The 27224-nt window shown below is 41.5% G+C and overlaps 1 protein-coding gene across 5 annotated transcripts in view; it reads right to left on the bottom strand.

The window, feature by feature from the left end:
• TBXAS1 (thromboxane A synthase 1) overlaps nt 1–27224 on the bottom strand; it is a 243014-nt gene that overhangs the window by 150293 nt on the left and 65497 nt on the right. For all 5 annotated transcript variants that reach the window (XM_071727781.1, XM_071727811.1, XM_071727805.1 and 2 more), the window contains 2 exons: nt 26541–26634; nt 1583–1635 (listed from right to left, as the gene is read on the bottom strand). In XM_071727781.1, the coding sequence (XP_071583882.1) occupies nt 1583–1635; nt 26541–26634 (147 nt within the window). The remainder of the gene's footprint in view (nt 1–1582; nt 1636–26540; nt 26635–27224) is intronic.

Raw genomic sequence — 27224 nt, 5'->3', positions numbered from 1 at the left:
CATAACACATCTATTGAAGAGTAGCTCGCAAGCCAGGTTTTAAAATATCTTTCTTCAACTACAAATAAAGCTTACCTCGAGCACAGCAATGTTTGAGCCCAGCTTTGTTTTCCTGAGAGGTATAAAAAAGCAGCACTTACTCTCTGCCAGGCTCCTAGATCCCTCACAAATTAAGTTTTTCATACACACAATAAATGACTACATACGAGTTGAACTCAATCTGCACACTCATCCTACCTAAGGGATCCCAAGGAGGCAGAACTGTCCTGGCTGATCCCCCAGCTTTGTAGCTCTTGCAAGTCTCAGAGAGGTTTCATGCCCTAACAGCTGTGGGGGTAGATTGGAGAAATGAAAGTTTCTATCTATCTGCTCACACACTGTGATTATACATCTCTTTCTCCGATGACACAGCCTCTGCCTGGCCGAGTGAGCAGACAGATAACTAAATAGCAGCTTGTCTCGAATTCAGCTTAGAAAAAAATAGGCATGATATTAATAAGGAGGGAAATACACTGAGGAATGAATGCCAGTGTTCTTACATTATTGTCATTTAAGGGCACCACACCAAAGGTCATGCAGATAATAAGCCTCAGTCATTTTTCATTTGTTACACAACATACAAATTGCCACAGTGTTAATGAATATCTTTCTCCATTCCTGGCCAGTCAAGACACTGTATTATTTCCTCTTAGACAAGTACCTAACCCCTGGAATTCATTATTTCCATCACTTCTTGCAGCACTTTGTCCTTAGTGCCGAGCATAAATGCCACAAGGCGGCTGTGACTGAAGCATCAAATGCATCTTATGCCTGAACCTGACTTCTTTCTCATAAAGCTTTTTTACTTGAAGAGCATACAAAGCATATTTATATAATTTAATATCAAATATGAACACACACATTCATATATGCTCTTTTACAACTGTCTTAAACCGCTTACAGTACACAGGAGAGAAAAAAATTGACATTGACTGTTCTTCATGGATATTTCTTGATACTTATATATTGAAATAATAGTTGTGCTAGAAACACCAACTGAACACAACAATAAAAGATATCTGAAATAACTGCATTTCCACCTAAATGATGACAACTGGAAAGTAGTTCTTGGAACAGAAATGACATTCACAGAAATGTGGAAGGGCTTGTGTGAAGGGGTATACCACTTTAACCCACTTTCCTCCCATTGAACTGCTAAGATAGCACAGCTGAGATATAGAGAGCAATGCTTCATTTCTAATCTGTACTTCATTTTAATTTAAGTTCTGGAATTTTGCATAAATATAGATAGCAACAATTGAACCAAATTCATACTATTTCATAAACTAGGGAAGGTGGTTTTAAGATTTTCAATTATTATTTCCACTGTTCACCATAAGTATAAAAAATATGCACATGAAAAGAGAGCACTGAAGGCTAGTAGTTCTGTATAATCCTGAAAAAGACTAAACTTCATGCATATAATTAAAATTACAGAGACAAGAATTATGTCCAACACAGAATGCTGAACTAAAATAAGCCAATGACAACTGAGATTGCAATCAAACCACCTCAACCTCTGTTCCCCAGACTTACGACTTACCCACAAACAGGTCCGTACTCTTTTATGAGTTTTGTGTGGCTTTCCCAGAAACCCTGGATAAAAGAAAAACAATGAAGTTTTTTAGAACAGTATTTAACAGACACTCTGCTATACTGTGTTGCTAATGCTCACACCAAAGCTTTGAACCTCGGCTAGGAGAGCCATTGTATGAGCTCATAACTTCACCTTTCTCTCATTGCACACCTGTGACAGCAGAGTCTAGAAATGTTTAAAAAAAAAAAAAAAAAAAAAGACCTGGAAAGCCACAAAACATATTTTCTTCTAGGTTTTACGTTCCAAAATATGTTACCATTTCATGATTTATTTATTTTAGTAAACTGAGTTCATAACTGGGGTCCTGACTCCTAATGGTTTTTTATGTGCAGATGGAAAAATTGACAGAAATTAAGAACTAAATAAGCACATACAAGAGAGACACGGGAAATATGGAAAGGCTGTCTTGTTTGGGGTTTAGTTATATTATTTTTTTAAAAAAAACAAGCAAAAAAACCCAACCCAAACCTTAAAAGATAGATTTTAGCAAAAGGCAGCTGGGACACTCTGCAGAATAGTAAACAGATTTATTTTAACAAACTTTTAGAATTTTTCTCTGTGTTTCATTTTCATAACTGATGAAAATTGGTATCCATTTATATAAATAAACCTGCCACTATACTAAATTGTTAGTGTCCTAAATGAATACAAATTGATTAATCTTAAAGAAGGTATACAAAATGTATCCCCAAAAGTGAATATTAAAAAAAAAATCTGTTGTAAGAAAACTGCGATATTTGAGAATCATACTCCACTGTGCTAGGAAAAAATAACACATTTGACTGCATTCATCTGCATTTATATTAATTCAAGAAAGACTATTGTGATCTATCTTCATTCTTCAGAGGAAACTCACTAACAAAGTAGAATACTTATGCCTCATATTAAATCGTTCTTATTTTTTATGATATACTGCAGAATATTAGCTAGAACAATACGAACTATTGTAAATACATTAACTGCAGACATAAATAAACAAGACCATGTAATGTGAATATGCTTTAGGAGCATTTTGTCTAAGGAAAAGAAAATCTGGTAATCAAAAGTAGTTCTCCTACCTATCACACTTGGGTACTTATTTATCACCGAAATTAGCAAAGCAGTTGCTACCACCTACGGTCCTTCTCTTACATAGGCCTTCTATGAGGGCTTTTGAGGTTTTTTTTTTTTTAAATACAGCTCTGGAATTTTGGTGTTTTTTTTTAATCCTGAACTTGCAGCATATGTATTCTTGTCTTGGGTTAGTGCAGTGATATCTTGGGAGCAGGGGAGGCCACAGGGGTGGCTCCTGTGAGAAGCTGCTGGAAACTCCCCAGGTTCCAGTTCCCTGACATGACTCTGCCCAAGGCTGAGCAGATATGGATGCACCCCTACAAATAACATATTTAAAAGGGGAAAACGAAAGTGCAAAAATATAAGAAAAGGACCAGCCGAGCAGAGTAGAGGATGAAGTGCATGGGAAATGCCAGAGAAAAGACACCAAGGGCAGTGAAGGAGGTGGAAAGGTGCCCAAGTAAGAGATTTCCCTAAAGGCCGTGGTGAGATGGCGGCCGTGGTGAGATGGCGGCCGTGGTGAGACGGCGGCCGTGGTGAGACGGCGGCCGTGGTGAGACGGCGGCCGTGGTGAGACGGCGGCCGTGGTGAGACGGCGGCCGTGGTGAGACGGGGGCCGTGGTGAGACGGCGGCCGTGGTGAGACGGCGGCCGTGGTGAGACGGCGGCCGTGGTGAGACGGCGGCTGTGCCCCTGCAGCCCATGGAGGATCATGGTGGAACAGACCCTGGAAGACCCTGGTGGGGTAGATGTGGATTTGTAGCCCCTGAAGTGTCACAGGCGGGCAGACGTGAGGAAGCAGCCTGGCAGGATCATGGAGAGGGGCAGATATGGATCTGCAGCCATGGAGGACCCCGTGTCAGGAGAGGTGACTGCTCCCGCAGCAGCCATGACTCTCTGTGCAGCCCGAACTGGAGCAGTTCCTGAGGGACTGCACCTGTGGGAGGGACTCATGTCCCAGGGGTTCCTGAAGGACTGTCCTGGGAGAGGGACCGCTCGTTGGAACAGGGGAAGGATGTGAGGAGTCCTCCCCCTGAGGAGGAAGGAGCGGCAGAAACAGCGTGTGGGGAACTGACCCTGAACCCCCCCTGCCCCTCCCCTGTGCCCTGAGGGGGAGGCAGCAGGGAAGGGATCCGGGAGCGGGGAGGAGGGAGTGGGGAGAAGGTATTAAGATATGTCCATGTTTTCACTTTCTCCTTGTAGATTAAATTAGTTTTTTTCCTTCACAAGTTGAACCTGTCTGGTTTTTGCCCATTACTGTAATTGGGGAATGCAAACCTCCCTGTCCTTGCTTTGATTAACAAGCCTTAAGGTGGATTTTCTCCTCCCTGTCCATGGTGGGGGAGAAGGCAAGCGAAAGCCTGGTTGATACCAGCCAGGCCTAAGCCGTGACAATTAAACAGGACAACATGTCTCTAGATTAAGGCAAGAACTTTAAATTTTTAAACTACAAAACCTTAAAGCACTGGATGATGTGTAATGAAACACACTAACAAGAAAATTACTAAAGAAGTAATTTAGAGGATTGCCTGAAAAAAATCTATATATTCTCACCTGAAAAATACTTTACTACTCAGATAAACAGAAAAGAGCCTCAATCATTAGCACACAAAAACTCAGGTTGACAAAGCCTTCGTGACACCACAAATACATACAGCTAACTCAAAAAGGCTCTTACCTGCAGATACCAAGGGAGAAGTATGTACACATTAACCCCGAACTGCATTTGCTCCAGAGACACTTCAGCAGTAGCAGAATTTCAGCATTACAAAGGTTGCCTGCTGCCTTCCCCCCACTGATGCCAGGGAAATCCTGGGGCCACATTCCCCAAGCAGTCACCTAAGACTGCAGGAAGCCAGCAGCTCACCTCATCAGTGTCCTGTGGCCACTTTGCCTGGGGTGCAAAACATGGTTATATTGCAATGGTGTCAGCTGCACAGGACAGAAAGACTGCCAGTCTTGCAAGACAGTGCTGAATCAGGTCTCTCCTCCAGCCTGCTTTCCTCCTAGTCTGAACCTTCAGGGAAGACATCCCAAACTACAGCCCAGAACTTGCCTGCTAAGTTTTGCTTTGGACTGCAAGCACACGTGTGGGTATTGCACTTGCTGTATCCACCAGAGACAGCCCAGTGAGCCCACAGGATATTAACATTTACGAGAAACCCAAGATTTAAATGATTCACTGAAAAAGCCTTCAAGAAAGCTGGCTTCTTGAAAGCACTGCTTCTGGCTCACTACAGTAGATAGGTCAGGCAGAAGACATCTCATATTAGGCCTGTTGACCAGTAGCTGGTTTTTCACCTCCAGGTCTCCCAAATGATTGAACTGGCTCAAAATTAACATGGTAGCTCTTGAATTTTCTTGAATTCTGTAGTGTACTGAATGCTACAAAAGCTACTGAGCTATGCTGGGAGTGATGTGGTGTGCCCATCAAAATCCATTGCAAGTAGGAAATATTGCCTTTGCAAGAATGGTCAATGGAAAAAAGCTTCTTGCTTTGCCTCTTTCTGAAGGGCATCATGCATTATCTGATGTCAGTCACTTAAAGGACAACCTGGATTTAAAGCTGACTCATATGCCAAATAAGCCACATCCTGTCACTAGTCCCATATATGCTTCACCGTCACCACCTTGTAGTCAGATATGATGTTCTGTTTCACTATGGTATTAATAATCATCCTTGTTTGAGTGCACACCTCATGTCAAGAGACAAAAATCTATAGTTATTTGTGATATGTAATGACAATGAGTGACATTTATGGATCAGATTTTTATTATTCAATGGGCTTTACGTATCTTTCTTCTTTCCTTAGACCACCTAGGAAAAACAAAACTAAACTAAAAAGAAACCCCACCAACTTGGTACCCAAATTGATTATTTTTTTTTTAATACACGGTAACATTTAATTAAAGCAACCTTTTATCAGACTTCAGCCCATTTTGAAGGTATGACCACAGACTGTACACCATCTCCAGTAATAATCCTGGAAAACACTAGGATGCCAGCATACAAGAAGAGGAAAACAGCATGAACTTCTCAGCAGCCTGATTCTGAGCCATGTACATAGTTTGTTTCCTTTGATCATTATCCTTAATGGCTGTCCTCTGTGTGTAATTTGGTTTAATTTATGTATATGCCATTTCAGATTTTAAAAAACACATATAGCCCTTCCAAATTTATTAAAAGCATCCTTCCTACCCTTAATAGTTATTAAGAGAGGTTAGTGTTATGTAATTAAGTTAATCCTCATCTGTACAGGCTAATTAACTGAACACTAATTGAATCTGCATATGAAAATTTGGACAATGTGTTCTCATTACACAATTAAAAAAAAATTACCTGAACTAAATACCAAACAAATTGTAAATTTTTCCCCTCTACCTTTTCAGGTCTTTAATAAAAACTAGGCAGGCAGATTTATTTCTGTGTGCTGTATTAGCCCTTGCTGTCTGAAACAAGGAGCTGTCTTGTCAGTGTTAGGAGAAGCTCCTCCTCCCCTGAAAGATGTTTCTTTGCCCTCTTGCACAAGCTCCCCATTTTGGCTCTGTCCTTGCCCCATGCCTTTCATCACCCTCTTCTTCTCCTGCCATCCATCACCTGCTCTGCTCAGAGTGCAGAGGCTCTCAGGATTGAGCCATACCACCCAAAGGATCAGGTATCACATCAAGACATCACCTCAATGGTTCCTATCACCCAAAAGGCCACAGTAAAAGTCAGTCATGCCAATTTACCACCCCAAAGCCTTGGGCACAGCCAGCTCCAAGCCACATGGGCAGTTTGGGCAGGTCACTATCCTGTCACCACCAAAGATTGCTTCCCAGTGATGTTCTACGGGGAAAACAGCCTCATCTTATTCTCCTCTGCCTGGGTGTGCCTGCATTACAAAAGCAAGACATGTTTTGGACCCTTTTCAGCCTTTGCTTGAGAACATTTATAGTTTAAAAGAGTCAGGTTTCCAAGAGTGAATTAAGAAAAGAACATCATCCTTTCTGGTATTTGCTGTCTCTCCCCATTAACCAGGTTAATGGCTGATTCTAATAGGCTGCTAACAGGAGAGTCGGCAGGAGGGAGGGGAAGCCAAGCAAGTAAATACACAATTGTGAGCCTGACCTCAATAGCATGCAAGATTTCCCAGTGCACGGAACACACACAGCCCTCAGATTTTCCTCCCAAACCCCACCATATGGTTTTAACATTTGAGTTGTAAGCCCCAGCTCTGTGTAAGTGGCGTGGCTGGTCAGAGTAGCTGCAGCCAAAGTCCCTTGTGCACCACTTCTGACCCAACGGTAGCAACCTGGCACTCCTGCTTCACAGCAAAGACCTGAAGAGAAGAGGATCAGAGGAATGGGAAATGGAATGTAACCCACGTTATCTGCCTTTGGGAGGATAATACATTTCCTATGTGAGAGAACAGTGGAAGATATACATAGATTTCAGTAACGCACTTGGTCTGGGGAGAAGCACAGTAATCACACTCAAAACGATGAAAATCGGGATAAAAATTGAAAGACAATAAGCATTCAAGCTGTGGAAAAATTAGTATGGACTGAGTTGAAAGAAAAGCAGAGGCATGAAAGGAGGAAAGCCATTTATTTCTCAAGAGTCACTTTGGGGATAAACTTTTCTCAGTGTTTTGAGGACTGAATATTACACAGAAAGTGGACAGACTTTTGTGAAGTATGCTCATGGTTATGGACTGAAAGACAGGTTCTTGCGTTAGCAGGCAGAGAGATTGAGATTCCCATATCAGAAGAACTGCATGACCTAGAGATCCTGAACAACTGCAACACTGGCTTTAGTTCAAAGCAGAGCTTCATACTTAGAGGTACTATGTTAACTCCAAGAATTTCTGCAGAAGTAGATTATTGTTTGAAAGTGACAGAGAGGGAAAAAAACTGGATGAACATATCAACCACAGGAAAATAATGAACCACAAGTATGACGGGGATACACTTTCTCTGGAATGCTGCATGCAAATCTGATGAGCCACGTTCAAAAGGAATGAATTTAAAATGGAATGAGTAGAGAAAAGGGTTACAAGAATCCTGAGGGAACAGAAGACCTGTCTTACAAGTAATAATTAGGAGAGTTCATTTTAGCAAACCAAAGGTTCATTTTAGCAGACCAAAGGGAGGAGACATGCTTGCTGCCTATAAGTGTACAGGGAGTAATCATCAGGGAAGGAAAAAATATCTATTTAATATAAAAACCTACATTACTAAAAGATCAAATGACTATAAACTGGCCATGGATAAATGTTGCTAGAAATTAGATGAAAGTTACTGAGCATCAAAGTAGAAAGATTTTAGAACAGTCTCCCAGTCAGAATATCAGGGACAAAAACCTAAAGGAGGGTTTTTAGGCACAAGGCTTAATAATAGGTGGATACCTGGAAAAAATGGAGTGTAGGATGCATAATGCAGGCCATCTCTGTCAGCCTCTCAAGATGATACACAGCTACTTCTGGAATAAGAGAGACTCTGCCAGTGGAAAAGATTTACTGAGCTTTTGGATGTGCAAGCTGCATTCACACTTCCAGTTGATTCACATTGATTCACCTTAACTTTCCAAAACATTCCCACATAGATACAGCTTCAGATACCCATTTGGCATTCTTCTATGAGATTCTCAATTTCTTTTTGTCTTTTTATTTTCAATCTTATTTCTCTCTGCAAACTTCATTTCCACAACATCTCTGGGATGATGAGTGCACATCTGTCACAGATGGGGAGTTGGAAGTGCACAAGATTAAGCAATTTGCCAAATGCCACAAAAGAAGTCAACAGTAGAGCCAGAGACAAGTTACAGGTTTCTCAGAGCTCCTTCTTGGTATCTTACAAAACCATTCGTCCCCTGCCACAGAAAAACAGACAGTATATGCAATGGAAATATCAATGAATGTGATCTATTTCTGAGCTTTCAGGCATAACACATGCCTGAGGCTTCTGAAAAAGGCAAGAGGAAAACAACCCTGCATACACAGTTAACTCTAAAATGCTTTAAATAGGAGGTTTCCTCCTCACCCAATGTCAGCTTATGATTCAATTACTCTTATCATAATATGCACAGCTACAAATGTAATTAGTCATAAAATTATCCAGACCCTCAAATTATTCCAGCTGCTGTATTCGGCTCCCTGATTCTTGCAACGATGAATTCTTTAGCCTGATTACAGTGGCTAAAAAAATATTTCTTTTTATCTATTTGGAAGTTGCCTGCCATTAGCTTAGACCTTGTTTATATCTGCTGCAAAGCTGTAATTGTAACTTTACTATTTTTATTAGGACTATTGTCTAGATAACACTTAAACCTGCTAGGCCCTTATTTTATTTAATAGTAAATGTCACAGAAGACACCTATTCAGGCATCTAGGCATATTTAATCAAAACCAGAAAACATGTCATTATGAAGACACAAAGAGAAATACAATTTGTGCGATGTGTGTTCATGAAAGGCTCCATATGAGGTCTTACAGACTCACTGCAATTTCTGATCCTGTGCTAAACACATATTTATAAGTCAAGAAACTAGAAAAAGATAAAGGAATGATGGATTTTATTTTTTTACTAGACTATGTAATTTCTATTGAATCTCTTCTAAATTGTCTTCTTTCCAAACTGAGTTTAATTCTCTCCTACACAATCCCTTCTTGTCTGTAATTCCACTAGATTGTTAACCATCTTTGCTGCCTTTCTTAATATTACTACATCCTCAAATTACAACAGGAAAATAGAGCATTACAGTGCTCTCTATAGGAGGGAATTCATTGTGCAAGGGAAGACCATTGTAATGCACATTTTCACTGCGTGCTCAATGTTTCTCAGATGGATTAGCATAAGCATTCAGCACATCTTACTAATGGTGAATGAATTTTATTAGTTTTCTTTGCTGGCCTCCCTTAAGGGAAGCAAAGCAGTAATTGCATAATTTAAAGAAATGGAAACACCTTCTTGTTGGACAGACTTGCTAGCTAAATCTAATGAAAAGAAAGATTTCAGGGGTGCTCTGATGACACAGCACTGTTTTTTGGGGCAAAAAAATTGGTATATGGAAAAATAAAAGTTGGCTTTTCCCAAGAAAGTGAGACATGGAATTTTTTTTTCTCCAAGCAGTATCTCCACTTATGTAGAGTGTTCCTATCCTTCTCAGTTACATCAACAGCAGATTCCTGAAGATAACATTTAAATGATAAAATATATTAACCAATTCCAGTATGCAAAAGCCTCTCTTAGGTGCCATAAGAGTGCAAACAGACATTGAAATGTGTGCTGAAAAAATTACATGTCCATCTGCAAATCTTGCATCTTCAAGACTGTTTAAGCTTTCTTTTCTGATGCAAACTCTGGACTACCCCATATTGCTTTAACTTAGTAGTGCCTAAGTAGATCCTGTTCAGACAGATGAGCTTCAAGAAAAGTTCAGCTTTAGGAAGCAACATTACTCTTTCAGTGGTTGATAATATCAGCCTCCTCAGAGACACTTCCCTTGTATACTTCTAGGGGTCTCTACCATTTGTTTATGAACTGATTATAAAAATTAATGTCATTTAGTTATCTGAGACCACCCACTCTGAAACTATGAAATGCATCTGAAAGAACTAAAAGTTATCACAAACTCCATCTGCACTCAGTTCCCAAATTTTCATCTTTTATCGTGATGATATTAAGACACAAAACAGTGCCCAAATCAAAGCCCTAGGCTGCACGCAGAGCCCTCCATCATGGGAGGAGACCTGGAAAGAGCATTACATGTGACAGACAGTAATCATGCCACTTAATGCATTACTGAAAGATACCAGGACTATTTCTGTATTTTAGAATAGCTGGACAAGTCCAGCTTCCTCTTGTTTAATTCCCACCTTGTATGGATGCAGGCTCTTAAGCATGAAAGGAGAAAAATGTCCCTATAGATTGTACTGGTCTCTGATGCAGAACAGAGCATGCTGCTATCTGCAGCACAGACAGGCCAGGCACAGGCATGACAGGTCCCTTTTCACTACCATCTATCACGTGGCACCTCTGTAAAACCCACAAGGTTAAGGGCAGACAAGTCAGCTTGACACACACAAGCCTTGAGGTGAGCCCATACATTCAGCAGGGCACAAGGGGGGCTGAAGCTGCTGAGCTGCAAGTGTCTTCATCCCAGCAATGTGAACAAACACTCAGTGTGCTTCATCCTGCTCCCAGACCAACAGGCCAATAGGTAGGACAGACCTACCCTAAAACACTATGGACAGAAATGTGTTGTAAGATCCTAGGCAGGGCAGAATAGTCTTATTCCTTTGGGAATAAGACAAGCTGAAGCCCCAACAGCCACACCACACCGAGCAGCTGACTCCTCACGTCTTAAAATAATTATTCCAACAGGATCTCCTGATATTGGTAAGGTAAAACTCTTCATGTTCCGTCCTGAAGACAAACACTGCTTAAGAGCCTAGCCACCCATTTGGTAGCTGGTAGGATCCAAGCATGGAAAACAGACATACTTAAAACCCTTATCCAGGCTTCCTTGGAACAAGAGATTAGCAAGAGACTGAAAAAAACCACTCAGTGCCAACCCTTGCTTGGGCTGGTGAGAGGACTGTGGAGAGCAGTAGGAGCTGAGGTTGCACAAGGAAACTAAACAGGAGGCTGCAATGGAACGAGAATTTAGGAAAGCTCTAGGAACCAGCAAGGCCACCAGCCAGCACCCAGCCAGAGGGTGCCAATAAGAAGCACAGTCACAGTTCCAACTGTGATAATTTCATAGACAGGAGAGCTTGGTTTTGGAGGTGTGGATTGAATTGGCTCATGTCAGTGATTCATTTCTGTTTCTAGATCATAACTCAGGGCTGGATTCTGCAGCAGCCTCAGAAAAAACACCTTACCAATCCACTGGGGTTTTGGTGTGTTGTTTTTTCTTGTTTGGTCTTTGTTGTTTTTTAAATGAGTGATGCTACATGCCTGCAAATATCAGGTATTTAACAGAGGGATCAATGCATTTAACTGTCCTTTCAGAACTGCACCCAGAAAAGGAGACAGAGGCTTGGCACCCTCATTCAGTACAATAGCTATACAGAACTAAATGCTTTGGCACAAGGCAAGAAGTCAAGAGAAACCACTGCCCCTCTGCCTCCCTGTAAATCAACCACATTCCTAGGAGATTGGGCCACTGGCCGAAAGTAACCACTGAATGGGACAGAAAACTCTTCTATCACAACCTCCCCATAAAGCAATAACACAGAGGGACTGTAGAGGAGAGCAACAGCAAGGGACAACAGCACAATCAAGCTTCTTATGAAGACAATCTCAAATGGAAAGCTGTCAGCCCTTGCATTATACTGCATTTCTTATGTACAAAGTACATGTCCATCTATAGAGCTGAGGGTTTGCACATTCCTGGCTCCAGGAGGATCACATATTCCACACAGTAGTTCCAAAACAAGGTCTTTCTCCTGAGGGTCCTTAAAGAAAAAGGAACTTTGTTCTGATAAACAGTAAGAAATCAAATGATGGGTCATTTGAAGGGCAATTTCTGCCCGGAAGTAAAAATCAAAATAATATAGTTTACTGTTTAGAAGAGATGTTAAAGGTTTAACTGCTTGGACATCAGTGTTTGTTCCACAAGAAAAGGGCTGGAGGAATGACCACTGAAGAATGTGGTATCCACTCATGCCCAGAGAAGTAAAAGGGCATCCCACCATACCACTCAAATCAGTATGAAATCCTTGGAGAATCTCCTGCTGGTGCAGGATCTGACAGAAGCCAGCACTCTGCTGGACGATCTTTGAACCCAGCCTGTGGGGAATATAAGGGAATTAGTGGCATCACCAGAAGGCACATGGACTCCTGATCCACTGCCAGCTCCCCAAGGGCTCTCTCATAGACAGGACAGTTTAGGGGCTGGCTGCTTAACATCAGGGATTAAACTGAGGTTTTTTTTGACAGATTTTTTTTAATTCAACACCTTTTTAATTCAAGACCAAAATTGCACAGTTGATCTGGAAGTAAAAATAAGGATCCAGATGAAGAGTGTATATATCTATTCCTCTGACTCTCCTGCTAGAATTTCAAGCTAAAAATGTTACATGCACACCCCCCTACTTATATGTAAAAGTATCTATTTATTCTTAACAACCTCAAGTTATTTATACAACAATGCAGGATGCACTAGAGAATCAGGTCCTTCAATAGACAGGCAAACAGCTTCTATGGAGTAGGTAATTTCTAGAGAATGATAGATGAAATTTAATTAAAAACAGCCTTGAAACACTATCTTTAAATCCTCTCTCCCCCAGACCCTTAACACAGTGGCTGGACATTTAGTTTCGTCACATGCCAAAATCTTTGTGCCTAAAGAAAGCCACAGAAGAAGGAATTTTCACGGCTTTCTTTTACAGCAGTCAGTTGTCAGAGGAGGTGGAAGGAAACAAACCACATAGAAAACAATTGCCAATTTGTGGTCTTGACCATTTAAAAAATGAATCCCAAAATAGCCTGCTAGATTGTTTCACCCAGAGAAAAATTACCCGTGAATACATATGCATGCACACAAAAACAGCATCACTTGACGCAGTGCTGATGGTAACTGCAGTCAAGGAAGAAGCGTTACTGCATTCCACATTGTGAAAAGACCACAATGCAGTAATTACTCTGAGAGGTTTTCTCAAAGCACAATTATTAAGCTAACACTATCCCATTATTGTTTGTTGCTATGGAGATAATATAATCAATATATTTTCTGGATTGATTTTTTTAAATACTACTAGCACATTGCATGATATAGCAAGACTTAGCTCAATGCATTAACTGATTTTAGTTTATGATTGGCAAAGTCTTGAGGCAATAGATTGCAATCCATCTCACGCCTATTATTCTATCAAGAGACTTCATGTCAAAATCTCTGCTGCAAAAGCAAATTTTCCTTGTTGAAAATGAGAAAAAGGATAACAAATTTCTCTGAAGTAAGGCAATCTTTTAAGGAAGAATTTAACACTCATTCCTAATTTTCCTTAGCCAAACAAAATTCACCAGACTGTCTGCAGAAGTAGTAGAAAAGCAAGTTCTATTTGAAAGATCGACTTAAGATGCTCATTCAGTCTAGTGGGGCTGCTTGGAGGTATCATCCTCCTCCACATAATATAAACTTTTCCTTCAGCAACAGGAGTCTCCAAGAAGGCAGTGGGGATCATAGCACTGTGACAGAGCTCTCTGGATGTAAATGGGGTTCATGGTTTTGCCACCACCCCTCTTCCTGCATCAGCTTGGAGGAGTCACTCACTACCTGCTCCTGCACCCAGCACAGGATGGCGGGCACTCAGCTCATCTGCTCAGCCATTGGTCTCAGTGGGTGGTGAAGCAAAACTCTCACAGCTACAGCCCTTAGTTTCTTTGCCTGTAAAACTGCAAGAATATTCCCTTCCTTCCAGGCCTTTCTCTGCAGATGATAAGCTTTTAGCAAATCGAGGGACTGCTCCTGTGTTACAACAGTGGAAAGTCTGCACAAACCTGAGCCTCAGATTTTTGCAAGCCAGTAGCGTATTACGAGGCTTCAGTTCTGGCACTGTTGTTTTCAGCCTGTTAGCTCTGCTAGGAAGAGATGGGCTCATCATTGTGCAAGGTCTCAAAGCCTTTTATTTCCCATAATTGTCCGTAGAAGGATTTTAACAGGCTTTCTTCTCCCAAGTGGCCCTACGGTGGTAAATTGCCTTCACCTTAGTCTCAGAGGTGACCGTATTTTGCAGCATGGTTTAAGTTCATGTAAAAATTTTCTAAGTGCATCATGCTGGACTTTGCATAACTAGATGCAAGGAGTAATAGCAGCTTTTGACAGTGACAATGCCTGCTAATTCCAGTGAGAATCATAAGTTAAGCTTAAAAGAATAATGGTTCAGCTTTTCTGTACCACACTGTGGCATTAGCTGCCCTAGGTTAGACACCAATATACATATAAGCACATTGGCCATAGTGTACAGTTGCTTGTGTAAAATGTGAAATTAGCAATCATAGTAATCACAGTAATTCCACCTTCTCCCTTCCCGAAAGGCACCAGATTGGGTGGTCTTGTCTTCCTACATGAATTGGGCTGAGGCCCAGTATTGTAAATTTTGGGGCTGGCTGGAATGGATCCATCAGGAATGATCATTGGCAGATTAAATATGTTGCCTGTTCAGCACATCTGGCCCTTCTGGCCCAGGGGATAAGTAACAGAGTTAGGAATGCAGATTCACAACCCACCCCTGTAAGATTGCTGCACTGCCACTAACCCAAGATGAGCTAAGGCTGCTTTATAAACCATCTCTGCCCTCCTTGCTCTGCATGGCATGGACCATGCTCTTCTATCACTTTTCTCAATGATGCCACTTTTATCAAAACGGCTCTAAATTACTATGAGGGCTACAGTGTTTAAGATAAGCACAGGTGTATGGTCACTGTCCTTCCCACCTTGTTTACTTTTATGTTCTTTTTTATAAAAGATTTTTCTCCTAGACAGGGCTCAGACAGGTAGGTTCAAACAGCCTAGTGTCATGTGTGAACCCTCAAGGATACCATCTGCCCATTCACCAGCACAGTAAACCATTGCTTAATACACATCACTGTGTCAAATGTGAAGAATAACTTCATTTGGTTGAAAGCACTGACTGCATGCTGGCCATCACAATGCCTTATCATGCAACAGCCCAGAAATTCTCTAAAACAAACACTCATTTAAGCCACAGTCATTCAGGGGATATCCATTTTGGTAACAAGAATGATACAACTACATTCCTAAGCAATAGGTCTCGGTAACACCCAGACAGCACCTCCAGCAAGCTGGCTGCAGGCCTGATTTTAGCACACTCATTCATGCTGAGTAGAGCCTATAAGGAAGACCCTCACCGTTTCAATGCTACTACCTAGCAAAGTAAAGTAACCAGTGTCCTGCTGCAAAGGACACTGCAGAGTGAGATATCCATTCTGCTCTTAATTTTAGGCAGCCTTGTCATTTGAATGTATCTGTTGGTACACTGTCATCCTTCTTATTTGGCAAAATATTTCTTTCTCTCCAGACTTCTATGGTCAGAGGTTTATCTCTCTTTCTTGTGGCTGTACACCCATCCATCATGGTTTCTATCATTTTTTCTCCTATTTATAATTCAGGTGGGTCAGGTCACTATAACCAGTCTATCTCCCCTTTTTTCCTTCATCAGGGATCTGTTGGGTATAGCTGTCTGTGTAGGTTCATATCTAGGCCTTATCACTTGACTGTCTCCTGAACCATTTGGGGCTTTTCTGCACAACATCCTGCTCTATGGACGAGGAGCTGAGGCATAGACTGAGTGACATCCTTGCTACTAACTTTGCTACTAACTAAAAATCACATTTTTGCCTGGTGACATTCTGTAATTGCTGTGTATCTTCTTCTAGCCAAATATTACAAATTTTTAATTACTTTTTAAAAGAATCTAGTAATAAAAAATAAATTATTACCCCACAACAGAGGGATTGAACTCTGCCATTGGATGTTGAGATAATAGGTGGCAAAAAGTCGTGCAGTGGTGAGAGGCATGGGATAGAGACAGAATCCTGTCTGGGATTTCTCTTGGAGCTCAGCTTTGCCAACCCAACTCTTTCTGCCCAGCAGGTTGACCCAAGTTGCTATAGGAAGATCCTGGGGTCCTGCAGCCTCACCTTCCTGACTTAGCCTCACAACAGAGCCCCAGAGGACAGAGAGAAAGGACAACCCTCACACAGCTCACAGCATGGACCAAAAGGCTCTTAAAAACCTGGTCACCTGAAGCACTTTGCCCGTGATTATGCAGAGGGGGGGGGGGGGGTTGAGACAGGAGGTTGTGGGGGAAGCCGGTGCGGCGCGGAGCTCCCTTTGCCGGCTCGGCAGCAGCGCTGAGCTCCGGGAGACGGGAGCTGTTCAAATGTTTTGACAGAACATGCCGATTGCTCGGGAATGTTTTTATTCCAGTCGATGTGCCAATCCTGCATAGCTTTCCAGTAGAAAGCAGGCAGACAGTCTGGGGCTGCTGAAATAAAATGACTTCACCCAGAAAAGAGAGAAAGTTGCATTTTCAGGCTATATTTTCTCGATTTGCGATTGTGTTTGGTTTTTAACCCGTTTGTTGGATCGTTTTCAATTTTACCTGGAAACTCCCCTTGCTAGCAGGGTCTAAGACCAAAAGACACCAAAGCACTGTAGAAAATTAAGCTCAAGCAAAAGACTTCAGGAACTTTCTACAGGTTTGTAAGTAAACTGGACGCAGAGATTCATAGGGAAACCCAAAACGACTTTGCACTAAATTAATGATGTCCTAACTAGAGCTGCTTAGTCTCATTCTGCAAGAACCCAAACACCTCCATTTCTACATTTGTGGTTGTCTTTCAAAGGCTTTCTTTTTCCCTTTTGCCTTTGGGAGTTATTTATAGGGCTATTATAATTTGAGGTCTGGTCTTCTTGCAGCAGGTCCTCCATCCAGGAAATGAAATAGCATTAGAAAATGAAATCTCACATTTATGAGGTCTTTGAGATGGTTCCCTGGGGCTTTGGGTCAGGGGAAAAAAAAAAAAAAAGAAAAAAAAGCAGTGAAAAATATAAACACAAACATAACTACAAGATACTTGCATGGTGCCTATCTCTATCTGTCATGAATTATATGAGACTTTTTACTGAAACAGAGACCTGTGGTATAAGGTCAACAACTGTAGCTTTATTCCCCACAAGCTCTCCCATTTCCCCCTTGTGTGTGATCAAGCACCTTTTCCACCCTACCCTGGCTGCAAGGTGCTCCTGTCTGAGAATGTCCTCGGATGTGAACATCATGGAATGCCACCCCTTCCCCTGGCTGCCACATCAGATGCTTTTCCCAACACATTGTATGTTGCAGTGTATTAATGGATGAAGGGAGGTTTGTTCACCCCTTTGCAAAAATCATGTATCAAGCACCAGTTTCTTATCCGTACTTCTTTATGCTTCTCTTAGACTGCTCTCTAGAGCCACAAGGTGCCTTGCCACCTGCTGTTTCCTCTCAACATACAGACAGAAAAGCAAGTAGAGGCAAATCAAAGAAGAATTTGGGGATGCCCATCTGCTTTTCCTGTGTGTCTAAATGGACACTTTCCTCCAAAGCCTCCTCTTGCCATGTATCTTTTTCCCCTTTACTTAAGTGGAACGTAATCACTGTGTTTGAAGTCCCACTCTTAGAGAACACTTAAATTAACCATCACATGGGACTTCTAACAGCTTCTGCAGCCCAGCTTTCACTAATCCTACTTAAATTACCTCTGGCATCATGCTACCTATTAAAAGTTAGCAGCTTTGTGTACTCCCAGAACTGAGGGAAGCCACACAATGCACAAAAACTGCAGAAATTCATGGAAAAGTAAAGAATAATTTGCAACTATTTTAATGCTTATTTTCTTCTGAAATTATTTATTTGATAATATTTTTAGCATATACCTACATTTTAATTTTTTTCCCTTGTTTATAATTTTCACTTTTCTTGTCTCAAGGTAAAATAAAACCCACCAATATTCAGCAAGGGGTTTTTTTTTCTACCAAAATATTTAAAATTTCCTCAGTGCAACTGCCAAAAAAACATTTAACTTTTCCCTATGCCTTGTTAGAAATCACCTGAAATTAACAAAATTTTTTAAAATTGTAAAATGGAACAGCAAAGAAAAAAATTTAAGTTAAAAGGTACAAGGACAACACAAGACTGTATTATCTGTTTCACTTCACTGCTTAGTGAAAAAGATCATTTTGAACACACATTTTTAAAGCACACAGGTTTGTTTAGTCTTCCCATTGTTTTTAAGGAAAAAATATTCAAAGAAATGAAGGAGAAAAAAAAACCTATCAGTTCTCAAACACACCTGATTAGAATACAACTCTGGTTGATTCTGGTTTCACCTTGTCATCCAAGTGCACAAGCACTGAGGCCATGGAAAATTAGATTAACTTTTGAACTTTATAGGTCTCAGACAAGATTGGTCCTTTCTTAAATTCTGTCTTTTAGGTAACTTGCATTTCTGGATCAAATTGCATAAATACTTATCCAAAGAGCACTCTAGAACATAACATTTCATTAATTTCTGACAAATTACGAGCATCCCAAACAGGCAATGGCTGCTTTACATCTGTCCCATGTCTGCAGGTACTGAAGCCCTCACAGCTCTGCCCCAGTGCCCACCCTGCAAACACACCCTTCCCTTCCCAGCACAGGACCCTTTTGACCACAGACCATGACTAAACCCCAATTTCACACTCGGTCCCTCTTGGGGGAAGTTATATTTCATCTCTACATCCTGCCTGGGAAGGGAAGGAAGAGGGGAAAACCCAGTGAGTCGTAAGTCTTACATCCAGATAAAGTTACCAGGAGGTGATGCCACCCAAGGTGCACCATAGGCAGCCAGAAGAGAGCACACAACGAGTGCCAAGGATTTAATGGCACATATTAGAACAGGCATTTCTCCAAAGCTTCCTGTTAGTCACTTCAGGATAAAGCTTTGCAGAACCCAAGCCCAGCTACCTGCAGTGCATCAGACCCACAGCAGCTCTACCTTCCTGCTCTCAGAAAGGGAGGAGAAAGCATCTTGCTCACCACCCTTTCAGGATGATTTGCTGTGCAGAGGGCCAGCTTCTTATTAGAAGGGACGTGCCATGCTGTAAACATTTCTAGTGGAGCCTGGGTTAGCAGCACTTGTAAGAAAACCCTAATGAAAATAAATTGTTATGTATTTACCCATATGCTGAGGAGCATATGGCTAATGCATTTAGACACTGCTAATGAAGTTAAGACTCAGCTAAATTTGTTGGCTCATGGATAACAACTGTTCTCAGCATCCAATCTGAGCCTGCTATAATTTTAGCATTACAACTGATACCTGGCCATTATCACATGTACTGATCTTGCTGACACACAACTTGTTTTCTGAATATGGGTTTCTCCACATTGCAATGTGATGGTCAGTAGCATATGATGCCACTAAACTCAAGATTTACAGGTATTGTGAGCAAGTTACAACTTCATTTAGAACAAAAGATACTACTCTTATTCCTTGAGTCTATTAGCTTTGAGTCTATTCTATTCTTTCTTAAATTCAAGGACTAAAAGATTTTATTTAGTCCAATCTCAGCCTCTCCAGGCCAGTACCACACTGATGTGACTGAAGCCATAACTGAAGACAATCACACTAAGCACCTAAGACATATTCCTGCTTTTTTAAGTCCATTTGTAGAAGACCATTAAGTTTACTACAACAGCTACAGAAGTCCTCCTATTCAGACATAACATTATTGTGCTGCTCTTCCAATGGAAGATCCCTGCTGATTCCTGCTTCTTGTGGGAACTCTATTTCTTGTGCATAATTACAGGGATCCTGGAGTCCAAGCTAAATTCCAGTTGAAGTGATTACATTAGGTCTATCTATATGCTGCTGCCATTGCAGCTGTACATTATTTCCAGTCTCTTAATCCAGCTACTGTATAGTGTGGCTGGTTTGTGTTTACTGTTTCTAGATGTCATGACAGAGCTGGCTTTACTTTAGCTGTATGTGCTGCCTAAAGGGCAGGCTACACAGCAAGTTCCAGAGGGTTTTCTGGTGAGCAAGCAAACATAGCCTCTAAAAGCACAACCCATGACAAACTTCCCCTGCACCACTTTTGGGACTCCAGTCTTCTATTCTAATGGATATCAGGTAGTCACCTCTCTACTGACTTCAAAAAGCCACATGTTCTTGGTAAAGGATGGACTTGCACAGCAGAGAGTACTGTTATTCTGGGGATCCACCTTACTCAAACATCTTTATTTATAGACCAGAGCCAGGCCTGACACTGATTCATGGCCCCACTTGCTCTGCAACTATTGCCAAATTGTTTAAAGCTTCCTCTAGCCTTCAAGTGACCAAATCCCCTACAGACAGCAGTGAATATCAGCCTCCCCAGGTCTACTTGAGAAGATGCTCGAAGTGTTTCACCATGACCTGATGAAAACAGAGACCCACCTATTCTAGAACACTGTCTATACCAGTTTGCAGCCCCAAGGTGAAGCAAAAGAAAGATTTGCTGACCCAGAAAATAAGACAGCTTTGCCCTAGTCAGACTTGCCTGAAGTTACATTGGGAGGAGGGTGAAAGCCAGGAGCATGATCAGGGAGACTCTCTTCTCACTCTCTCTTCTGCCATGGAGAACATAATCTCTTATTCATTTAACAGGTAGAACCCTTTAGCTTGCAATTGCCTCAGCCACTGTCTCTCTGCCTCTTGCAGAGTGTTTAATAAAGAAAGCATAAATTATGCCAAAAGGAAATCACCAAAACATGGCTTAAAGAATACCAAAACCACAATATTGCAACAAAGACAACATCTCCTTCAAGGGGCAACTACAGGTCTACTCACTGAAATAGAAGTGAGAGCTGTTCTGGACAGAAGCCACAGTTAACATACCACTTCTTGGAGTACAAAAGGGATCTGTTTCTTTCCTCAAAGGCAAAACACTATAGTCCAAAAGACCAAAAGCATGCATCATGACCACAACCATTTTCACCATCATTATTCACCAGCAAAAGCAGCAATGATTGACCCCTTTTTTGTTATGTAAACCCCAATGGTTGCTTTGAGTATCCCAACAGTTTCCAGCTTCCATAAATGTTATTTAAAGTTGACATCATATTCAGGGATACCTTGCAAACACAGCTATCAGAAACATCAAATGCAAAAAAGCAGAGAATGTTACACCTCTACAAAAGGGTTTGAGGCTTACATACTGCTCACCCTGCCAAGATCCCACAAGCTCAGGGAGAGGCTGGGCTGAACCACAGCACAAGTCTGCCCAACAGGCTTGGGAGAAACCACAGGTCCAGCTCTTGCTGAAGGGTGCAAGTAGCATTTAGTCAAGTGGAAGACACCTAATTGCCATGTCTTGGCTTTCTGCATTAGGTTCCTGCAAACAGATACTGCACTGACTTTGTCAGGGTAGCTGACAAGGCTAACACCTGATCAAAGGAGGTAGCACAGAATATCAGCTGAAACTAGGGAAATACACAGACTTGAAGGGGGGAGAGACCGGTTTTATAGATGCATGAATATACACATAAAAACACATCTAACCTCGGGTTTTCTGTCATGTTGCAGAATGTGACATGTCTAGGTTTAGATCTGCACCACATGTATTCATGTCACATGAAATGTATGCATGCACAGGCCTCCATCAAGGTGGGAGGGTTTCCTAGGATGTAAAGGATGACATGAGGCAGCCTGTAAGGTCGGTTTGGGCAGTCAACAGCCCACGGTGGACATGCACAGATGGCTGGAAGAGATAAAAACAAGTTGATCAGTGATGCCGTAGCCACACTTTCTGGTTCCTTACAGATAGCTATCAAGTGGCAAAACAAATGCTCCCTGTCCCGTTCTTCTCCTGTTTACCTGCACAAAGCAACACAAAACCATATGTAGGCTTTCACTGTCAGTGTAAGCTATATTATTCTTGTAATTAAATCCAGCTCTGTGGCCTGAGACCTCCTCTTCTTCCTTTTCCCCTCCTCTTTGCTGCCCTCACCATTTGCCTCTCTTGAACCTTGTTTAGGTTTGCATGCTGTGTCATTAAATTCCAGAACAGTAAACACTGCAGCCTCTCTCACTAATCACTGACATGCTGCTTTCTAGGCTGAAATTAGACATGGGATTAATTTCATTCCTGCAAGGACACAGTCTTTTATTTTTCTTAATGTCCAAGTCACAGGATGCTTCTGGCAGATGTACAGTAGAAAAAAAATTGTTTGCTCTCTGCTTCCTCCCTCCACTTTGTGTCTTCACTCCCACCCATCAGCCATAAAACATCACAGCCCAGTCGGATCCCAAACTGAAAGCCAGACAAAGCACCCACACAGCCCCTGCCTCCATTCAGCAGAAATGGGCCACTCTGGGATAGCCGAGGATCCACAAGTAGGCCAGACAGAAATAAACAGGGTAAACAAAGAGTATCCTGTCCAACCAGAGAGGGGCTAAAGAGAGCAATGTCTTTCATTAAAATGCAAAGCAGAGATACAAGCACACAGCCAGTCAAAAGCATCACTGGAGCTTGCTAGGAATAATAGAAGGAAAGCAGCACATGACCAGTCCATTATAAAGACCCAAAACACATCACCCAGCTGCACAGGGGGCACAACTGCACATCCCACCTACCACATTCCCAAACATAGCAGCCAACCACACACCTACCACCACCCCAAGACACCAGGGACACCATCCCCAAGGCTACAGCAGCACTGTGCTGCTCTCCAGGTGGCTGAGTAGGGAGCAGTGCAGACAGGTACAGTACCAGGCAACCAGAGTCATGCAAATATCAGAGCCAATGACATTTAAAAACAACCTAGGTGGCCTTTTTATAAAGCTGATGGGAAAAGGGGAGCAAAAGCAGAAGCACGGCCATAGCACCAGGTCAAGTGCTTTGCCGTGGTTCTTCAGGAGGAAGGGTGACAGGACATGTGTGCCTGCTCGGTTTTCGGAGCATTTGTCATGTAATAAAATCATTAGCCTGGAAATTCATGGGAGAGTTCTGTTTAGGTTTTTCTGCAACCTGCTGCTCCAAAGCCCTTGCAGATTCCACGTGTGAAATTCCATGCTGTGTACACCCTCGTGTCTCCTGCTATGCAGCGATCGCAAGGAAACCTCATGTTTTTCCACATAGTGGTAGGAAAAACGCAGTACATGGAGAGGTGGGGGAACAGTCAGGAGTTTCTAACAAAACAGCAGTTTGCTGCAAGTCTGCTTGGTTACTGGGAAAACTGAACATGCTGCTTTTTTTCAAACAGCCTAATGGTATTTATTATTACATTGAGACTTACCCACCGAAAATCATTCTCATGCAATGGAAGAATTTTTAATCTAATATCTTGGACTCGGATAATTTCCCAGCTGCAGGAACTGCAATAATTTCCTATCTTCTCATTTTTGAGATAAGCTGATTAACTTGGGTATGTTTTAGTTTCAGGGTGTGATTATCTCCCTTTATTGTACTTGAGAGAGAAGGAGCAATTTATAGTAAAATAACTGTTTTCCCCAAGTCAGCTTTTACAGTCTGATTCTCTGTGATGTAGATAGGTCTATCCTATTGCCTTTCTCTTAACTCCTTAACTTTCCATACTTCGTTGTCCTCTCTCAGAGACACTGTATTACAGCAACTCTTATCCAAAGAAAATACACTGAGAAATCCTTGAAATAACTCCAAAAAAAAAAAAAATCTCATGGAGAAAATATTTTCTTGTTTAAAATACATTTGAAAGTTTATCAAAAGCCCACAACCCCACACTGTTGATCAAACCCTGCCTGTATTTTCCATTTCTTTTCAGGAACACTTACAGAAGAATAATAATGCAAAAAAATTTTAGGCCCGATGTTCTGCTTACATAAACAGCAGAGCAGAACAGCAACCTCTGTTCACTTAGTAGAACTGATTTACAACCAAGTAAGGGAGAAGACATGCAAATCCTTGAATTTATGCTGTTACAAATTGAAAAACACTGCATACTCCCACGATTTTTTTGAGCGCCTTTGATATTTAATGTTTTTTCTTAAATTCCCAGGTCCTAAATTTACTTGATTATGTCAAAGTGACTGCCTCCCCTCCTCTATTTTTTTTCCTTAAGTTTCTATAATGATAATTCCAGGGGAAAGCCTGAAACGATGAGATGAGGGCACTTTCTGGACTGGAAGGCCATATGTTGAAGTGTTTTGATTTCCCTTTCTCTTCTATGTCTCATTGTTATTCAGGGCTTTTCAACCTGTGTCTTACAGACCAAATTTGACAGTGGAAACACACAAATAACTCATATGCAGATTCTTGTAAAGCATGTATCAATTAATTTTCCTTAGTCACCATTCATTAATTCCTCTGAAATAAATGTTTATGGGTTGAAAACCACAGTCTGATGATTCAGTGGGAGCTCAGCTCATCTGCTTTTCCCGCACAACGTTGTCAATACCAAGAAGGAGCCTATTTTAAAAAAGGCTCTCCAAAAATAAAAAAAAACCTCAGTGCACAGCTGTGCCCCTTGCAGCTAAAACCACCAAACCCATCCCCAGAAAGGTGACAGGCAGCCTCTGGTTCTCCACTCCTGGGGAAGGGAAAGTGGAAGCTGTCCTCTCCTGACTGCAGTGAGAGCACTTGTGTTCCTGAAAATGCTTTCATAGAGAACAGCCTGCAATATAAAAGCAGCCTCCCTATTACCAGCACGTTGCTATGGGCACTATTTCTAAGAAAGTATCCACAGGAGCAGATCCAGAAAATATGGCAATATATATGAGGGAAGAAAGAAAAATCACAAAGAGCCTGGACTTATCCCTGCTTGTTCCTACTGGAAGCTACAGGACTGAAGAGAAGATGGACAGTGAAATGTTGTAGTGCTGGACATACAGCCTGGTGGGGCTTGTGGTTGTGCATCACACAACTCTGTTCACAAACCCTGCCTGGAAGTATTATTTCCTGGTATTCTGAAATAAAATTTCACAGCTACCTTTGATTTGCTTTACTAGCTTTCCTAAAAGCTAATAAAATCAGGCTTATCTTTCCTTCATTAGCCAGCTTTAAGCGAATCTAATGAATGCAACTCCTGTAATAAAATTTGCCTAATAGATCCTAGATAACAATTTAGAAAAACTTTCTGCTGCTATAGGGCAAGCCTGTCTACAATAAATCAAAATAACTTACTCTCTAGGCACCTTTTGATATAGCAAGTGTTAGCAGGTGACTAATAATAACAACTGGATTTTGCCACCAAAGGTCTACAGAGCAAGTAGCTTCATGCCATCCATCTGAATCTAAACCAGAAGAGTGAAGATGAATTGGTCTGTATTCCACACCACCAGCACCTCCTGTATGTTAAAGTCACCCTGTCAGTTCCAGTTCAAGTTAATAAAGAGTGGATCGAGTCCACCTTTTATGCTATTTTCTAAATGAAATCAGAGGTACATGTAAAACTGGTATTTAAATGGGTTTTAGCTAATAATGAGACAGATATTGACAGAGCAATCACCATGAAGACCAAGGTAAGAGACACTATATTCTCATTATTAATTCTAATCTCAGCATGGCTATTGATGACCATGCACTTAGAAGAGGAAATTAAGCATCAGCTGGAGTTAGCCCAGCTCTCCTGAAAAGTTGTTGGACTGCAACAGAGATGCACGAGAGATATGCTGCAAGATTAAATCAGAGAAATGCAGCTCCTCATTATTAAGAGAGCCTGAACCCTCAGAAACATTACTGAAATTGAGCAAGGAATAAACACACTAACTAAAAAAAGCCAACATCCAGCATTAGGAAACTCAGGGGATGGGTGAGGAAAACAAAGGAACAGAATCCAGAGGCAGAATCTCAATACTTCCTCTTCTTCCCTTCTCCTCACCAAGAATGGCTACAAGTGAGGGCATAGAGCAACAGCATTTGGTGGTACCTAATCCCAGCTATTGCTTAGGAGCAAGCAATGTTACTGGCTTTAAAACAAATGTGTACAATCAGCAAAAGCTCAAACAAATAGAAAGGTCATAGGAGCCAAAAAACACTCAGAACAAACCAGTCGGGGCTAGTTAACATAATCTGCTCTATATACATAAGTTTGTTTCACTGAGGGCATGAACTTTCTTAGAAAAGCTCACATAATTAACTTGCAGGAGCTTACACATTTTATTTCCCTTAAGTTAACTTTACCCTGAAGTTAAAACTGCTTGCACACAACTGCTTCTACCAATGCCTTCAAAAAGCAGAGTTTTACTTGTACCAGAAGGTCACCTGCTCCGGTTGAAGTATAGCATTCCCTTCAATTCCTCCTCCCTCCTATCCACACTTCCCATTACTTTGGATAGATACAAAGAAAACCACATCTTACTTCATGGAAAAAGAGCAGGTTTCCAATGAAAGGAAGAGGAGGAGGATGTCGGATACCAACTTTGCTTAGCTTGGAGAATGCAGAGGTGGAGTACCTGGAAAAAATAAGGGAGCGGGTTAGTTTTGGATCTTGTCATCACAGGACTCACCCTAGTAAGCGGTTCAGATAATTTTCCTGGATTCAGAGTGAGAAGATGCTTTCTGCGTTGGCCAAACACAGAACTGCCAATGTGGTGATACTGCTTAGCAGCTCCTTGGGTCAGAAATAAATGCAATTTACACACTGGTGTTTCAGACAGGGCAAATAAATGAAGGAGCTCACAACGCAGACATGCAAGTCAAGCAGTGGATAAACAGAACTTCTCTTCCCACAGAAGGTCTTGTAAGTCAGAAGTTACTTTCTAGAGGTTTTGGGAGGTTACAAACAAGACTGAAGTAAGCATTTGGATTTTAACTACTGTGGCACAGCTAGGAAAGGAACAAGACACATCTTCAGACTATTATTTTCCTTCTTTTCTCCCATCACCACTACCTATACAGATCACAGAACAAGAATTCAAACCAGTCTCAGTTGTGCATGAGCCAAGACACTGTCAGAATGCTCAAGTCATGCCTAGTATTTGGGCCAGATATGCTGATTAAGTGATTTTCCAGCTGCCAGTCAGCAAATTAAACAAAGCTAAAA

Source organism: Heliangelus exortis, chromosome 1, assembly GCF_036169615.1.
Source record: "Heliangelus exortis chromosome 1, bHelExo1.hap1, whole genome shotgun sequence".
NCBI lineage: Eukaryota > Metazoa > Chordata > Aves > Apodiformes > Trochilidae > Heliangelus > Heliangelus exortis.
Note: the sequence above shows the minus strand (reverse complement) of the source record. Positions and strands in the feature narration are given on the sequence as shown.